This window comes from Hemiscyllium ocellatum, chromosome 31, assembly GCF_020745735.1.
Source record: "Hemiscyllium ocellatum isolate sHemOce1 chromosome 31, sHemOce1.pat.X.cur, whole genome shotgun sequence".
Lineage (NCBI taxonomy): Eukaryota > Metazoa > Chordata > Chondrichthyes > Orectolobiformes > Hemiscylliidae > Hemiscyllium > Hemiscyllium ocellatum.
This window is the reverse complement of record NC_083431.1, coordinates 10,829,162-10,848,557: the sequence shown is the minus strand read 5'-3', so window position 1 is coordinate 10,848,557 and position 19,396 is coordinate 10,829,162. Positions and strand designations below refer to the sequence as shown.

General features: G+C 41.6%; 1 protein-coding gene across 1 annotated transcript in view; it reads right to left on the bottom strand.

Moving 5' to 3' along the window:
• Positions 1 to 18,875, bottom strand: part of LOC132830228 (multidrug and toxin extrusion protein 1-like) — a 43,011-nt gene extending 24,136 nt beyond the window's left edge. Inside the window, exons 1-8 of the mRNA XM_060847761.1 lie at positions 18,729 to 18,875; positions 11,690 to 11,791; positions 8,894 to 8,962; positions 7,960 to 8,108; positions 5,909 to 5,951; positions 4,959 to 5,003; positions 988 to 1,085; positions 136 to 233 (exon numbers count right to left, since the gene is read on the bottom strand). Of these exons, the coding sequence (XP_060703744.1) occupies positions 136 to 233; positions 988 to 1,085; positions 4,959 to 5,003; positions 5,909 to 5,951; positions 7,960 to 8,108; positions 8,894 to 8,962; positions 11,690 to 11,791; positions 18,729 to 18,875 (751 nt within the window). The remainder of the gene's footprint in view (positions 1 to 135; positions 234 to 987; positions 1,086 to 4,958; positions 5,004 to 5,908; positions 5,952 to 7,959; positions 8,109 to 8,893; positions 8,963 to 11,689; positions 11,792 to 18,728) is intronic.
• Between the last annotated feature and the right edge of the window lie 521 nt (positions 18,876 to 19,396).

Below are 19,396 nucleotides of genomic sequence, written 5' to 3'. Positions count from 1 at the left end.
GGAGCGACATTTCGGAGCAAAAGGACACTGTGTGGAGAGGTGTGTGGGAGAGGGTAGAAACTAGAAAAGTGCAAAGCAAATGATTAGGAGTTATTTACAGAAACAAGCATTAATCACAGATAAACTGTAAATTACCTGTCCAAGTGTTGACGTGCAACTTTCTCCATCGAATGTATATGAACAGAAAAATAGCTTGGCAGTACTGAGAGACAACGTTGGCAGCTGCAGAACCTCTAGAAAATAGCAATTCATATCTTAAAGTTAACTTCAAACGACCTCCATTTTCCCTACAATCCCTCTCCTAGCCTTACCTACATTCTATCTTGTTGAGTTTAGTCTCAGCAGAATAGATCCATTTTCTCCTTTTCACACCTAATATTTATACCCATTTGCTATATTAATCCCCCCTTTACTGCTATTAGCAGTCCCTCTGTCTTTCACCCTGAGCATCCTCACCATCTGCTCCACTGGCTCCCCCCACCGCGCCACCCCCCCCCCCCCCCCCCCCCCCCCCCACCACCCCTCCCCCATGTCAACAACATTAAAAAAATCATTTTCCAGTCCCTTTTCGGTCCAGGAAATGAGTCAGATTGAACTCAAAACATTAACAATGTTTCTCTTTACACAGAAGCTAAATTTTCTCCAGCACGTTCTGATTTTATTTCGGATTTCTAGCATATGCAATATTTTGCTTTTGTGTAACTGGGTCCATGGTGCTGCATTGGATCAAACCTTCAACCAGCTTTCACAAAATGGATCTATAATCCAAAACAGGCACACATTCTGTCGCTCGGTGTGGAGGCTGCATTTACTGGAAACTTAGTGAAAAGACTGTAGAAATCTCAGTCACTCATCAGCTCACCACCACTTCCAACCTTACTTTTATGCAAGCAAGCAAGGGGAAACTGCATTGCAGAGAAATCACAGATCAGATGGTCATGGTCATACACTTTAATACAAATAAAAAGGAAAATCTTTGCTACTTACTTTACTCCCAAAGAAAATATATTCAACAACAGATAATTTATTACAGCATTGAGAACATTCACAAGTGCACCAGTGAAAACCTGTGGCATTGTGATCCCCTAGAACAAGAACAAAGCAAATCAGAATTTTCAGGAATGAAGGATTCATTCAGAACAAGTTAAAGATGATTGACAAAATCGGAGACACCACGTTGAGGGAAACGTTCCTACACAACAAGAGATGAACATCTGGAAAGCACTGCCTGATAGAGCGGTAGTGACCTTCAAACAAAAGCCGAATGAAGACTTGAAGGAGATGAGTAACTGCATGGATATCTGGAAAGAGCCAGTGAGTGGTTTACTCTTCGAAAGACTCGACATGGACTACGCTATTCAATGCTTCTTTGATTCTAAAGGCGGGAAACAATAGGTCTTTAACACACGAATGAGGTGAAGGAAGTTCAATGTTCGTGGAGATGGAAAGCTGGGTGGATCAGTTGCGAGAGAAACTCAATCCAACAAGTTGACTCCAGCCCAGCACAGTTCCAATTCGGTTTCTTAATACAGTATTCATGCCTTCAACAGGAAGTTAAATTTCCAATTGGTCATTCCAACTTATGATTTGATTTAATGTTGTCACATGTATATGAGTACAGTGAAAAGTTTTGTTTTACAGGCAATGCAGGCAGATCTAACATCTGAGGATATATGGATTTTAAAGTGTTTGGATAGAGCGAGATATACAAGGCTGTGGCTGCACAAAAGATGCTCAAACGCAAGGTCAACATTCGATTTGAAATTAGAAAGGTAAAAACAATGACTGCAGATGCTGGAAACCAGATTCTGGATCAGTGGTGCTGGAAGGGCACAGCAGTTCAGGCAGCATCCAAGAAGCAGTAAAATCGACGTTTCAGGCAAAAGCCCTTCATCAGGAATAAAGGCAGAGAGCCTGAAGCGTGGAGAGATAAGCTAGAGGAGGGTGGGGGTGGGGAGAAAGTAGCATAGAGTACAATGGGTGAGTGGGGGAGGGGATGAAGGTGATAGGTCGGGGGTCCCTCCCCCTCCCCCACTCACCTATTGTACTCTATGCTACTTTCTCCCCACCCCCACCCTCCTCTAGCTTATCTCTCCATGCCTCAGGCTCTCTGCCTTTATTCCTGATGAAGGGCTTTTGCCCGAAACGCGATTTTACTGCTCCTCGGATGCTGCCTCAACTGCTGTGCCCTTCCAGCACCACTAATCCAGAATTGAAATTAGAAAGGTCCATTCAGCAGAATAATAATAGTTGGGAAGAAACTGTTCTTGAACCTGTTGGGACATGTATGTTATGATTGTGACATCCAAATTATTTATCAAAAAAGAAATCTTCTAAACAATGTTTGTGATTGCTTTGAATCTGATAGCTTATACATTTCAATGCCCCTCTACTCTTAGAGGTACTATGTATTTAATTGAGTTTCAGGATTCTCTGAATTGCATGGAGCAATTAAACAACTAATCCCTTCTTTGGGGACATTAGTTGAAGGATAAGTATGGACCAATGCCCCAGGAGATCTCTTGCTCTTTCTGGTGAATGTTTTATGAGATCCTTTGTTGTGGTAGATGCATCCAAGAGATAAGATCATAAGAAACAGGAGAAGAAATAGATATGGTACCAGTCAAGCGGGCTGCTTTGTCTTGGATGGTGTCTTGAGTGTTACTGAAGCTGCACTCATTCAGGCAATTGGGGAGTATTCCATCACATTCCTGATTTGTGCCTTGCAGATAGTGGACAGATTTTATGGGAATCCGGAATTGAGTTACGTTTTGCAGGATTCCTAGGCACTGACCTGCTCTTGTAGCCACAGTTTATATATAGCTAGCCCTTATGGCAAACCCCAGGATGTTGATAATGAGACATTCAACAACAATGATACGAGGTGAAGGTTAGATCCTTCCTTGGTGGAAATGCCTGTCACTTGCCCAGTGTGAATACTGCATGCCAATTGTCATCCCAAGCCTGGATATTATCCAGATTAATTTGTGTTTGAACATGGACTGCTTAAGCATCTGAGGAGCTGTAAACAGTACTGAACATTGTGCAATCATCAGCGAACATTCTCATTTCTGACCCTATAAAGGAGGGAAGGTCATTGATAAGAAGCTGAAGATGGTTGGGCCTAGGATACTGCCCTGAGGAATCCCTACAGAGATGTCCTGGAGCTGAGATGACTGACCTCCAATAACAACAACTATCTTCCTGTGTGCTGTGAATGATTCCAACTAGCAGAGAGTTTGCACCCAATTTCTATTGACCCCAATTTTGCTCGGGCTCCTTGATGCCACACTTGGTTGAATGCAGCCTTGAGGTTAAGGGCTGTCACTCTCACCGTCCCCTCTAGGAATCAGCTCTTTTGTCCATGTTTGAACCAAGGCTGTAATGAGGTCAGGAGCTGAGTGGCCCTGGCAGATCCCAAACTGGGTGTCACTGAGCAGGTTATTGCTGAGCAGGTAGCACTGATCGCACTGTTGATGACACCTTCCATCACTTTACTGAAGATGAAGAGTAGACTGGCTGGGTGGCATTTGGCCGGGTTTGATTTGTCCTGCTTTTTGTGTACAGGACTTACATGGGAAATCTTCCACATTGTCAAGTACATGCCAGTGTTGTAACTGCACTGGAACAGCTTGGCTAGGGAAGCAGCAAGTTCCGGAGCACAGCTCTCCAGTAATATTGACAGAATGTTATCAGGGCCAGTAGCCTTTGCAGTATCCAATACCACTTGCCATTTCTTGATTTCATAAAGAAAGAATCAAACTGGCTCCAGACGAGGTAATGCTGGCTACCTTCTATTTGGCACTTCTGGCTGAAGATTGCTGTGAAAGCCTCAACCTTATCATTAGATGATTCCCTACAGTGTGAAAACAGGCCCTTCAGTCCAACAACTCCACACTGACCCTCCGAAGAGTAACCCACCCAAAACCATTCACCTACTCCCTGCTAATGCACCTGTTGCTGTGGGCGATTTAGCCTGGCCAATTCACTTAACCTGCACATTTTTGGAGGAAACCCACACAGACGCAGGGAGAATGTGCAAACTCCACACAGACAGTCACCCAAGGCTGGAATCGAACCTGGGTCCCTGCCATTGCAAGACAGCAGTACTAACCACTGAGCCACTTTGCCACCCAGATGTGCTGGGCTCTTCCATTATTAAGATTGGGGATATTTGTGGATCCTCCTTCGCCAGTGAGTTGTTTAATCATTCATACCATAATTCACGAGTGGCAGGACTGCAGAACTTACATCTGAAGAATGGTCACTGGACCTGAAATGTTATCTCTGCTTTTCCTTTGCAGATGCTGCCAGACCTGCTGAGATTATCCAGCAGTTTCTGTTTTTGTTTCAGGTTTCCAGCATTTCCAGTTTATTTGGTTTAGACCTGATCAATAGGTTGTGGCATTGCCTGTCTATCACTTGCTGTTTGACACATAAGTAGTCCCGTGTTGTAGCTTCATCAGGTTGACACCTCATTTTTAGGTGTGTCTGGTGCTGCTTCAGGCATGCCTTGCTGCACTCTCCATTGAACCAGGGTTGATCCCTTGGTCTGATGGTAATTCTAGAGTGGGGGATATTCCAGGCTATGCAGTTGCAGATTGTCTTTGAATACCTGTCTGTTGTTGCTGATGGCCCACAGTGTCTCATGGATGCCCAGTCTTGAGTTGATAGATCTTTACAAAATCTATCCCATTTATCATAGTTGTAGTGTCAAACAACTCAATGAAAGGCATTCTGAATGTGAAAACAGGTCTTTGTCTCCATAAGGATTGTGCAGTGGTCACTCATGGATAGATGGGTGAGGGTGAGGGTGAGGTCAAGTATGATTTTCCTTGTTGTGAATCCCTGCTGCAGACCCAGTCTAATAGCTATGTCCTTAAAAATCAAGCATGCATATTAAACATTGATTTGAAAACAAAATATTTAAAATATAAAATGTAGCACTCATTGTCTACCTGATTTTGAAGGTATCTGATCTCTAAATGATAAAGGAACACTGCCTGAGAAAACAAAATGGGGGAAAAAAGGTGGACTTAGATTCCACATAGAAACTGTCACAATTTCAGAATGTCTCAAAGTGCCTTACAGATAATTAAGATCTTTGGAATTGTACAGGAAATACTGCAATCAATTTGCCCACAGCAAGATCCCACAAACATCAAAGCAAGAGAATCTGTTATAGTGACTAGAATTGGCTGACCCAAAATATTTTGGTGCAGATTTTCACTCTTCAGATTGTTGGCTGGAATCAGGTAATTCCTCAGCCCAGTGCGCCTCATTTTCAATTTGTTTTGGGCGAGGTGAGAGTGTGGGAAGTTAGAGGTTCAGGTTGGACCAGGGCCCACATACCCCAGATTCATTTTGGAGATTGTCACAGGGGCTGCTGATCGGTTTAAAAGGCCCAGCTGAGTTGTTTTCTTTAAGCAGTGTAGCCCAAACCTCAATATCCCTGCAATATTCTATCTACTTTCCTCCTGCACACATTCCAACTCATGCCATCACCCAGCCCAATAGAATATTTGCAATGATCCACAAGCGAAAAAAATACAATTTAATTTCCCATTTGCTTAATCAAGTCAAGATTATGAAGTATTGAAAAATAACTCAGTCTCTTGTTCCTGTGAGAATGGGGTTCATTTGAACTCAGCACTGAGTTTGGATTTAGCATGTTGGAGTCATGTCTTACACACTTTCCTCCCCCCCCCCCCCAATGGGGCAAAACATGTGATTGGGCAGAAATGGGGGTTGAGATTCCAGTCCAGGTCCCATTATCTATTTTTAAAGGTCACTCTGTGTAATTCTGTGCCGTTGATTCTGTTTCAGAAAACAGCACCCTGCATTTGTGGATTACCAGCATCAATGGGATTTTGTTGTAGTATTGAGTGTGTGATAATACTTTACTCACAGGGAGGGCAGGAATAAATATCAGCACGTACAAATTTGTTAACCTGTTGGAGAAATAGGAAAGGTTGTTAAAAGCAGAAAAACTGTTCAAGACAAGAATTAATGAACAAATACAAACTCAAAAGGGGATATGCAATATGTTGAAACCGCAATGATTGCCGATCTGGGAGTGGAAGGTTGGGGGGTCAGTCCTCGAGTAAAAAATGAGGTCTGCAGATGCTGGAGATCAGAGCTGAAAATGTGTTGCTGGTTAAAGCACAGCAGGTCAGGCAGCATCCAAGGAACAGGAGAATCAACGTTTCGGGCCAGAGCCCTTCATCAGGAATCAATGATGATTCTGAATCAAACATTCCTGATGAAGGGCTCTGGCCCGAAACGTCGAATTTCCTGTTCCTTGGATGCTGCCTGACCTGCTGTGCTTTAACCATAAACACATTTTCAGTGCTGGGGGTCAGTCCTGCTTTGAAACTGGACATGTTTTTGGTTATAATTGTGTTCGGTGGGACTGGTCAGATCAAAGCCATGAGAAAAGTAAAAATAAATTGGAGAAAATGGAGCTTCTGTGTCAGTTTGAGTCAGGAGAGTTCAAGACCCATCTGCTCCAGAGGTGTCCCACAATATTCCTGAACAGGTTGGCTGGAAAATATCATACCTGAAAGAAAGGGTCATTCTAGGGATAAACGAAACATACCTCTAGCCCAACTATTATGCTTCTCTCACAATAAATGATAACATTCCATTAGCCGTCTTTAATTACTTGTTCTATCTGCACACTAACCTTTTTGTGAATCATGCAGTGGTACACCTAAATTCTTCTCATTTTGGAATTCTGCAATCATTCTTGATTTAAGCTCAAATTGATGAATTTTATAGTTTTCATGTATTATGTTTCCAACCCATCTGGCTCACTAATGTCCTTTAGGGAAGGAAACTGCCATCCTTACCAGGGTCTGGCCTACATATGACATCAGACCCGCGGCAATGTGATTGACTCCTCACAGTCCTCTGGATAATCAGGGATGGGCAATAAATGCTGGCCTAACCAGTGATGTCCTCACTCTGTCAATGCACATTTAAAAAGTTCCACATGCCTACTTGCTCACTCGCTCACTCAACCTATCTGCATTTGTCTGCAATTGATTTGTCCCTCATGCTTTCCTATTTTTTATGGCATCTCCAGCTGTATCCAGCTATATCTGACAAACCCTTGTCTAAGAAGATTAACATATTTTCTAAGAAGTTGAGGTCCCATAATATAGCCATGTGAGACTCCATCTGTTACATTCTGCCAATCAGATAAAGAACAATTTAGAAATGTGAAAAGGTACTGAAGTTGCAACCAGTCAGCCATTAGAACATAAGAACTAGGAGCAGGAGGAGGCCATTTGGCCCCTCGAGTCTGCTCTGCCATTCAATAAGATCATGGCTGATCTTTTTTGTGGCCTCAGCTCCACTTACCCAACCTCTCACCTTAATTCCTTTATTGTTCAAAAAAAAATCTACCTTAGCTTCAAAAACATTTACTGAAGTAACATCAACTGCTTCCCTGGGAAGGGAATTCCATAGATTTACAATCCTCTGGGTGAAGAACTTTCTTCTCAATTCAGTCCTAAATTTTGAGGCTATATGCCCCTAGTCCTAGTTTCACCGGCCAGTGGAAACATCCTATCCACTTTATTTTATCTATTCCCTTCATTATTCCATGTTTCAACAAGGTCCCCTCTCATTCTTCTGAATTCAATGATATAATCCCAGTCTGCACAGTCTCTTTTTATAAGCCAACCCCCTCAACTCTGGAATCAACCTATTGAACCTCCTCTGTACCCCTCCAGTTAATGATGTTTCACAAGTCAATGATGCACGGCGAGGAATAGTGGGTTCAGGGGAAGGTCCTTGTTTATAACTTGAGTACATGAAAAATGTGTGAGATTAAACCTTAACCTCAACCTTTCCACACTCTGCAATTGTGCAGCTCCATCAGGAGAGTTCATCACTTCAACATGTTTAGTGCTAAATGCCACCTGTTTCACAACAAAGTATGAGGACTCTTACTTGGCCACCTCAGGAGACTGCTTGAAGACTAACAGGATGTTTTCAGTGTTGATGAAGAGAGCCCAGCAGGGAAAGCAGGCGATCAGAAGAATGAGAATCCCTCTTTGGAGAATCACTCCAATTCGCTTCAGGTTCTTACTGCCATACGTCTGGAAAAAGGAAGATAATTTAACATTTTTGAAACATGACAAACAGAAACTTTTTCAAAGAATCTCTGCAATGTGGAAGCAGGTCATACTGACCCTCCAAAGAGCATCCCACCCAATCCCTATAACCCTGCACTTCCCCTGGCTAATCCAACTAGTCTACACATCCCTGGACACGATGGACAATTTAGCATGGCCAGTCCACCTAACCTACACATCTTTGGACTGTGGGAGGAAACGGGAGCACCCAGAGGAAGTCTGCACAGACAGAGGGAGAACGAGTCAACCGAGGCTGGAATCGAACCTGGGTCCCAGATGCTGTGAGGCAATAGTGCTAACTACTAAGCCACCATGCTGCCCGCTTCCTACTACAACTAGTAAAATTATTACATTTACCAATTGTAATTCTGCACCCTCTCACTGCGTAGTATTCTTGGTCAGTGTATACATTTCTAAGTTTCAATCCCTGAATGCAGAAACATAAAGGACATCTGCAGATCTTTTAAGACCTTAGTGTTAAAACTAAACTTTACCTGCACCTTAGTGTAGGGAGCTTACAATATTTTGATCATGTTCAGTAAAGATGAGAGCTGGTAGAGTTATTCAAACAAATGAAATGTTCTTAAGGAGTGAAAGAGAGTACCAGAGGGTAACAAATATTCAAAATGGTTGTGTAAAGAATGAACAGAGAGATTTGATCCCAATCTGTTACAACAAAGTAATCTTGTCTGTTTGTTATTGGAAGCCTTCACCACATATTATACTGGCTGAATTATACTTGCACTTACCTGGGACATGAGTGTGTCACAAGCTAACGACAAACCAGCACCTACAGAGATACCTGATACATTGATGAACTGTATAATGGGAAAGAAGAAAGTAGGAAATTGAGTAATGTAGGAGAAGATGCCACAATAAAATGAGCAAAATATCATTATGGTTAATGATAATCTGTTCCCTCTAAGCTGTGCAGCTGTACATGTGTGCAGCCATTCCGATGTTGCGTGTGTGGTGATTGGCATTCTATTTGTCAATCGTACCACTGACTTTTGGAAACCACTTCCACACTTGGACCTCAGGGCCTGCGCCCTCTAAAAAATTAGAGGTAATCTTAACTATGATATTTTTTCCTTACAACCTAACCTCCAAATCTGTCCATGTTGCTTCCCTACTTTCCTGTAGGTGCTAAACATTATAAGGGTACAATCACACGGGATTCAGCAGCTCTTCAGGACCCATGTGACAATGCTATGGCTTTAAGAGATTGTTTTGTTCTGGTGTTTTTTTTAAACAGAGGCTTTCAGACAGAGGTGTGCACTTGCAAAGCCATTGAAGTAAATAGCTTGTGAGGCCTTGGGATTTTTTTAAAAGTTAAAACAATAGAAGCATCCTGAGTGGATGTGGTCAGCTGTCACTGACCAGGAGTTCTGGGGTTTCTTTTACTCTCAGCAGAAGCAGCTGGAGTTTTGAAGAAATAGGAGCTAACTTTCCCCTCTCTTGACTCTCAGAAACTGAGGTTTCACTCTGCTGCTGGGCTACCTGTGAAACAAATCTATCTTCTGTACTTGTCTTTTTACCAAGGGATGTATTTATGAGATGTTACTATATTGGAACAGTTAATTAGCAATAGTTACTGTATCTATTATTCTGATGAGTTTTCCAATACAGTTAAGTTATTCTAAGTTCTTCATTCTTTTGTTGTATTTTTAGTGTAATGTTTGAATGAATTGTGTTTTGCTATAAGTCGAGTTGTTTGACCAGTTTAATTGTATCTGAAATACAGCACTTCACATCTGTCTTTAAATAAGAAAAAGTTATAGTGTCTAGGCTACCTTCTTAAAGTGTTTTGAGGGGGGTTGGTCTGGTCCATTACACCCTCTGTAAATGACCAGCCTTCATTTGTGCTTCCAGATAATGCTAACAAGAACAAAATCTTGCATTTATATGGCACCTTTCACTTAGAACAGATAACCCAATGGACTTCCCACAGGTGGGTGCAAAATGAAGGCTGAGCCAAAGGAGGAATTTTTCAATAGGATTCCTTGAGGCTTGTTCAAAGGGATGCATTTTAGGGAGGATTTTAAAGGAGAAGGAAGTGGAGAGGCACAATGGAAAATTCAAAAGGTGGGACAGGGATTACAAATGTTGGAGGACCATTTCACAATTAAGAAGGAGGAGTTGGCTTCATGGTATTATTACTGGAGTGTTAATTCCCTCAAATTTTTTATCCCTTACAGTATGGAAACAGGCCCTTTGACCCAACAAGTCCACACCAACCCTCTGAAGAGTAACCCACCCAGACCCATTCCCCTACCCTATTACTTCACATTTCCCTTGACTAATGCAAATATCCTACACATCCCTGAACACTATGGGCAATTTAGCATGGCCAATTCACCTGACCTGCACATCTTTGGATTGTGGGAGGAAACCGGAGCACCTAGAGGAAACTCACGCGGACACGGGGAGAATGTGCAAACTCTACATAGACAGTCACCCGAGGCTAGAATCAAACCCAGCAGTTAGCACTGCTGCCTCACAGTGCCAGGGTTCAATTCCAGCCATGTGTCAATTAAAAGCAATCAATAGCTTTAAATTGAGGGGTGACAGATATAGAACAGATATCAGAGGGAGATTCTTTACTCAGAGAGTAGTAAGGGCGCGGAATGCTCTGCCTGCAACAATAGTAGACTCGTCAACTTTAGGCAACTAAATGGTCATTGGATAAATATATGGGCAATAGTGGATTAGTATAGGTTAGATGGGCTTCAGATTGGTTTCACAGATTGTGCAACATTGAGGGCCTGTACTGCACTGTAATGTTCTCTGTTTGATGTTCTACATTCTATGTAATCCACAGACCTATATAATAACCTGGGGACCTGGGTTGGAATCCTCACATGGCAGATGGTGGAAGTTGAATTTAATGGGGAAAAGTGAATCTGAAATTAAGAGTTTAATGATGACCATGAATCCATTGTCAATTGTCAGGAAAAGTCCACCTGGTTCAATGATGATTTGAGATGCCGGTGTTGGGCTGGGGTGGACAAAGTTAAAAATCACACAACACCAGGTTATAGTCCAACGGGTTTAATTGGGAGCACTAGCTTTCGGAGCTAGTGGTTGTGAAGGAGCAGCGCTTCGAAAGCTAATGATTCCAATTAAACCCATTGGACTATAACCTGGTGGTGTGTGATTTTTAACTTGGTTCAATGATATGCTTGAGGGAAAGACTCTATCATCCTGACCTGGTCTGGCCTACATGTGACTCCAGACCACAGCTCTTAATTCTTGCTTGCAGTTAGGGATAAGCAATAAATACTGCCTGGTCAGCGATGCCTTCATTCCATGAATGAAAAAAGAAAAAGAAAATCAATCTTTGCATCTCTCATCATCCACACTATAAGCAGATGACAGGTCAGAGTACCTACTCACTCTCTGCTCGCAAATGAGTAACTCATTCCTTTGAACTGTGGTGATTCATGGCCCTGTGACCAAGGTGGTGTTATTTAAGAAGAATTGATGTGGTCATCAATAATTAATTAATTGCAAAACAACCCAGTTCATTTTATGAATAAACTTACCGCCGTAGCAAGGGAAACTGCATCCAATTCAATTTTTCCTAAGTGCCCGCAGAATATAGCGCTGACAATACTTGTGAGAAACATCATCAGCTGACCCAAAAACTGTTAACAAAGGAAATTTGAGTTAAACTAATCAATGCTTTCACTGAAAACAATTATTATCATGGTGAGGTCGAGTAGGTATATTACCTCACTTGAGGTTAATAGAATACTTAACCCCTGTTCAATCAAGAGTGACTAAGCTTTTAGCAGAATTACAAGTCATCATAATAGTTAAACAGCCCCTCTGGCCCTGAAAAAAAAATTGTTTTACAAACGTGGAACCTCATTCATTTGGAAGAAAGTTGTGGCTTTAAATACGATAAATGTTTAAATAATTTTCTGTACTTGCTAATGTATTTCTCAATCCCATGTATGTAACCCAACCTTTGCTTTATGTGAAATGATTTAAATGTAACTTTTATTTCCCATTTACTACAGTGTGCTATTCTGTTTGTCAGGATTCATCCCTCTGACTGATTGAAGAGCACTCCAGCACCTTATCCTGCCTCAGATTCTTCACTGAGAGAGCTGAATTTGAGCTCACAGTGCTGCACGGACAGGCCTAGGAATTGCCTTTTGAAGTGTAATATAGGGTGATGTGTCACTTAGGCAAAAACTATTCTTCCACCACCGACGTCAAATGCTAGGCCAAAGAAACTATTTCTGAATGATATTAGAAAGAATTCGTAAAACGCATACTGTTAAATTGATAAAGTATGTGAAAGAAGTTTAAAGCACAGAAGGGGGAAGCCATTTGGTCCACTGTGTCCATGTTGGTCAACAATGATCTGACTACATTGGTCCCATTTTCCAGCACTGGGCTACTTCAACACAAATGAATAGCTAAATACTGCTCAAATTTCTGGCTTAATTACCCTTTCAAGTATTGAATTTCAGACACTCAACATCCTCTGAGTGAAAGAAAATCTCCTCAAAACTCCTCTTAGCCTTTTACCTCTTACTTAAAATCCATGCCCCTTGGTTATTGATACCGCTACAAAGGAAAAAGGTGCCTTCCTGTCCACCTTATCTCTGCCCCTCATAATCTTATACACCTCTATCAGGCTCCCTCTAAACCTCGCTGCTCCAAGCAAAACAATCATAGCCCTTCCAATCTTGCCTCATAGCTCTGTCCTTCCAACCCAGGCAATATCCTATTAACGTTTCTCTGTACTTTCTCTAGTGCAACCATATCTTCCCAGCAGTGTGGTGATAGAATTGCACATTTCTGGCCTAACCTGCATATTATATTGTTTTAATGTAACCTCCTTGCTGTTGCATTTATGCCTTGACTAATACAGGTAAGCATTCCATATGCCTTTGAAACCACCTTATCTATTACACAGCACCAAGTTATAGTCCAACAGTTTTATTTGGAAGCACTAGCTGTTGGATATAACCTGGTGTTTTGGGTGATTTTTAACTTTGCATACCCCAGTCCAACACTGGTATCTCCAAATCATGACCATATCTACCCAATCTGCTATCTCCAAGGCTCTGTGGGTGTGTTTACCAAAGTCCCTCAGATCTTCAGTACTTTCCAAGGTCCTACCATTCCTAGTGAAATCCCTTGCCTTGTTAACGCTCCCCAAGTGCATGACCTTAAATCTTTTTGGATTGAATTCCATTTGCAACTGCTCTGCACAGCTGACCAGTCCATCGATGTGCAGTTTATGGCTATCCTCCACACTCTTAACAACCGTATCAATATTTGTGTGATCCTCAAACTTCTTCATCATATTCCCTACGTTTAATTCCAACTCATTAGTGGATACCATAAACTTCAAGGGTTCCAGCCTTGAAACTTGCAGAACCCCAGTAGAAACAAATTTCCAGTCATGGTGACTTCCCTCTCCCATCATCCTCTACTCCCCGCCTCTCAGCCGATTTTGGATCCAATGTGCCACTTCACCTTTGAACCCATGGCTTTTCCATTCTTGACCATTGGCCATGAGGAGCCTTATCAAACATTTTGCTAAAGTAAATGTAGGCCACGTAATGCACGATCCTCATCAATACCCTGGTTACCTCCTCAAACCAGGAATATTGAGGATGGAAGTGCATTTGACGATCTTTCGGACACATGATCTCATTATCTGACTTTGTCTATAGGTTAAACATATTTTCCCAGATTGTTAAGTGTTCTCAAGCTACTCAGTTCTTGTACACTGAGCTTCAATGTATAGCAGAGTTTTATTAAAAGGCTTGATATTTGACATGCACTAGTGAGGAATTTAACATTGTTTGAATCTCACACCTGCCAAAATAATCAATGTTTGAACATGTACTGGAAAAATTCCAATTACTTACTTAAATCAATTAATTACTTGTTTACAATGGGCAACTCTATTCTAAGGCTGAATATCGCCAGAAATCAGCTAAGTGTCATTTAGGGTGAGTTTCATGGATAATTTCTTTCCACAAGCCCTATCGAGTATTCTCATTCTAGACCTGCCTCAATACTTATTAACTACATTCCAGTGGCATCCCACTTGTTGAATTTTCCCTTTCAGCACCTTTAGAAGTGCTCACCACAGCCGATACCTCCAAGGATTTCCAGCACCACCTTTGAAGCCCAGCCGGGTATTCAGTCAAGTGATGGCAGTTTTCAGCAGCTGTGCATGGTTCCTATCAATTGCTCCATTGGGACAGACAAAATTGGTACTGCCCCTTCCCCACAGAGCCACCGAGGTCCTGAATGACAGTGTGTGTGTGTGTGTGTGTGTGTATGGGCATTACCTGTGGATGGGTGGTTCCTGAGATGTAGATAACTGGCATCCAAGATGGAGGATCAGAGGAGCAAGTCATGAGTGTTTGCTTGATGAAAGGCTTATGCCCGAAACATTGACTCTCCTGCTTCTTGGATGCTACCTGACCTGCTGTGCATTTCCAGCAGCCCACTCTCGACTCTGATCTACAGCATCTGCTGTCCTCACTTTCTCCTGTGAGTTGGAGTTGCCAGATTACCACTCTGATGTTTGTGTTGGGCATTGTTGCTGCTGGGTTTTTAAAGAGCACATCAATAAAGTGAGATGTTGTAACAATGGTGATCGAAGAGTACAGGGAGAAAGCAGGAGAATGGGGGTTGAGAAACTTAATAGCTGTGATTGAATGGCGGAGCAGATATGAAGGGCTGAATGGCCTAATGTCTGCTCCTATGTCCTATGGTCTTATTGGATGCTAATAGGCCTCTCACCATTCACTGGGGATTCCTATCTCACTATTCCACTGTTGGTTGGGAAACAGGACAATTTGTTCTCGATGTCAGAGATCCCTTAACTGCCAAACTCATGCGATTCTCTCAATTTTCACACCATCGTCTAGGGGAATCAATGGCCAGGAAGACCCCACCCAGTGCTTTACTCTGAAGTGTAAGAAATATGGTTTCAAGCATTACAACTCTTTCTTGATAAAATACACTAATCCCTCATATAAAAATATGCAACAAAGGGATACTTGCTAATTTTACACAAGATGATTTTTAAAAATTGCTGTGTAAATATATGTTGCCTTTGAAGATATATAAGTTTGCAAACTGAATTTGACACACAGAGAGGGCACACAGAAGAAACTATTCAAAATGTCATCGCCATCTTTAAATGGGTTGATTAGAAAATGTTGAAATTGCCGTTTACATAGAGAATTAGTTGCCAACAGAAAATTTGTTTCAGGTTTGGGCCAGAATTTGAAGGCAGCTTGCTGATGAAATCTTGCTTTATTTTAGCAAAGCTTTAGCTTAGCTTTGTAGAACTTCACCAATGTCACTTTTACATTTAACACCAATGAAGAACAGTCCACTTTGTTCATGTTACAAAAACGTTCCAGAATCTGGATGCCGCTGCAAGCATGTTGAGTGTGCCTGCCTGAGCAGGGATCAACGCAAGGATAATCAAAAAACAACAAAGAACTGCAGATGCTGCAGATCTGAATCAAAAACAGCAGAAACTCGACAGGTCTGACAGCATCTGTGGAGAGAAATTTCGGCTCCAGTGACCCTTCTTCAGAACTGTCCTTTGTTTCACAGGTGCTGCCAGACCTGCTGAGTTCCTTCAGCAATTTCTAGTTTTTTTTCCATCAATGCAAGGGTAATGGCATGATCCAGCAACATCAGTTCAATATGGAGTACAAGGCACACACATGTAAAGCTATCTAATTGTAAGCAAATGCAGCCATTCAGAGGCTTCCGCAGAATGTGAGCTGCCCTCTCCTGGATTCACATGTGGGGGCGGGGGTGGGAACTGAGTGAGATTGAAAGTGGACAGCCTGGCTATTAGTGCTGGTGCAGATGGAGGAAAGGTGCTGAGGTGTTTCGAGGGAGTGAAAAGGCAACGCAAAGGGCATGCAGGGTTTGTGGTGTGGGAGGTTGTTGGGGGGAATGAGAGCAAGCTAGGAAAGATGTTAGTGAATTTTCAGATGAGGAAGGACACCACTTTGACTGAGACAACACATCCATCCTAGGACAAGCCAAACAAATCCATAGAAGCATGGCATTCCAACTGGAACTCTATTAACAAACACATCAGTTTCAACCCCATCTACCACCTTCTGAGAAAAATAACAGCAAATGACTTCATCATCACAGGAAATGACATCACTAACCCAAGTAAACCTAGACACATAAATAGAAAGTGGGACATAACACCAAAGCTTCACCAGAGGCTCACTGATTATGTTACCTAGTATGGTGACAAAACATCTGAAAATGAACCTTCCAGCTCATTGAGCAAACTTACATCCAGAGGAAGATGTTGCAGGCAGTAGTGAGGGTGGCAATACCTAGGCTTTGGTGGGAGGCAGGTGCAGCAGCAGAGACAGAGTGAGTGTGAGGTGGCAACGAGAAGTATGTGGTACTTAACTTGCTGGAACAGGAAAGGTCATTGACCTTTTTATGCTACTGCTGGCTGTTTCTCCACAGGCAGCACTGGACCATGTGGTAACCAGGTTGCCAGGGTCTTTTGGTGTAGTCTCCTCTGCCAGTCCTCTGGGAAGAGGATGTCCCTCTTCACCCCCACTCCCTCCACCAGACTACCTTTCTGTGGCGTAAGAAATAGCAGAAATTTGATTTTAAGAATTGATACTTCCACTGAAGATATCATTGGAGAGACCTGTATTCCAGGTTTTAATCCACACGACAATGGATTGGGGAGAATATGGATAATCTGGCTTGTCAAACAAAGACATTTGCAATACTGCAGTTATTTGGAAAAGAGCACATTAATTTCTAATTTATTTTGTTCACTGTATAATAACTATACAGCATCCAGAAAATCTAATTTTCCATATTTTGACTTCTTTATCCGATAATCGCTACATAAACAATTATTAAATCTTTCCAACATTGACATATTTGTCCACTCCAATTCCTCAGTGGTTTTAATTTGTAAATGGATATTATGGTTAGTAAATGCTTGTTTTTTATACTCCACCACACCAGGGTAATAATTTCCACTGCATTGCAATTGAAGCAAATGCTTAGGATTTTAACCTTTAGACAGAACAAGATGTTATTTTATATTAATGGCTTCTGAACCATTAGTGACAAAGACCACTTTCGTAATTACTATAAATTTGAAGAGAAAAGGAGACTTAATAAAAGCAGAATGTTGACACACGATGGTCAATGAGTTAACCAGGAATACCAGGAATGTGTGATATTCATTCTTGGGAAATAGTTGTACTATCAAGTTTGTGTTCATTGCCAATTCCTAATTCCCTGAAAAGTTGGTGACAGTTTAACAGAAATTGCTGTGGACCTTATGTTGATTGCACTAAATGGAGTATTAGACAGGGAATTTCAGAATATTGATCTTATGTTTCAAATGTGGGAAGACTTAAAGGAGTGAAGGTATGTCAGAGAGAGCACAGCCACTACACTGCACTTGTAAACCACAGTGTTCCTAACGTTGATGCAATTAAAATACTGGTCAATGGAAACTTCACCTGCTGATGGCACAAGATTTGGAAACGTGCTTTTCCTCAAACTTGATTTGAGTTGTTAGTCAGTCATGCTCAATAAAACAGATGGAAGACAACGCATGACAGTCACTTTATAAACTTCTTTTATGGGATGTGTGCATTGCTGGCTTGGTATTTATTATCCATTCTCAACATCCCACAATGGAGGTAATGCCAAGCTGTCTCCTCGAACCAGTGCAGTCTGTGAGGCGTAGGTAGACCCACAGTGTTCTTAAGAAGAGACTTCCAACATTTTTCCAATAGAAAATGTTGGAATACTCAAAAGGCCAAGCAGCAAACATGGAAAGAGAAACAGAGCTAGCATTTCAAGTCTGATGACTCTTTTTTAGAGTTGTTCAGTGCATTCTGGACTCAAAACGTTAACTCTATTTCTCTCCCCATAGATGCTGCTAGACCTGCTGAGTTTCTCCAGCAATCTCTGTGTTTGTTTCAGATTTCCAGCAATATTTTAGGTTTTATTAAAAGAGTTAAAGAGACCTGTATATCAGAAGAAAAGCTAGAAAAACATATCAAACAGATTTTTAAGCAAGTACAGAGTCTGGGAAAATGGGGCTTCTCTGGATTTAGTGGAGTATTGAACAAAACAAGGATTTCAAGCAAGTGGCAGTTACATGATTAAAAGGAGGATGAGGTATGGCAGGAGCTAATGAGATAAGTTAGGAAATACAAGCTGGGTCTGCAGAGCTGCAAATGACAACGGTACAATCATTCCTCACTGTCACTGTCGACAAAAATAGGAGAAATGGCTTTAGTAGGAAAACAGTGAACTCAATATTAAACCTGAAAGTTTGAAAAGTATGGAATTAACACTAATGCGCATGTTTGCAAGCCATTCAATAATGTACTAATCTCCCAATCCCAAAATCATTAACACAGTTTATCATGAACGTGTGCAGAGAGGAAATCTTGCTCATCATGATTTCATTACAGTTAGCAACAATGCATTCATAATCACAGTGAATATATTTTCCTGTAGTTTTTAATCGAGATGCAAACTTATAACTAAATAAGAAAAACTCACCACTGGCACAGCAATTTGTGTAAGACTTTTTGCCTCCTGCCAGAAGTTCACTGGTATAGTTCCCCTCATCTTCCTCAGGAATAAATTCCTACAGATTCCAGATACTTGGGGAATGGTGTTTGAGGTAGCTGGCAGCAAATCTGCCATTTTTTGCCAGTTTTCCGTGAGCCTTAGAGAACTATCAGCCAACTGTAGCACCTCTCTCCCTCAGATCTCTACGCCAGTTTAATATAAAGTTTCAATTTTAAATCAGTTACCACAACTGGACTTTGCACAGGGCCGTACTCCTCACAAGCAGAACATTTTTCTTATTCCTTCTGTGATTGCAATTTGTAGGCAGAAGGATGTTAATTTTAAACTGATGATTTCCTAGCTATTTCTTGATATCTAACAGATAAGGGATATTTCACACTCTGGTCAACACTGCCTGTGAGCCAGTGTGACATGTAATTAAGAGTCCATCAACCATGGGTTATTTTAATCTTCATAAAGATTGGGGTTATCAGATTGGCAGAATTCATAAAGCATATTCTGAGATGATTTCCGAAAATGATATGTTGCGGAGCCAACCATGGATCAGGCTAATTTGGATCTTGTAATGTGCAGTGAGGTAATTTTCATAAATATTGGTCAGAGTGAAAGTTCCACCAAGAAACAGTGATCATAAC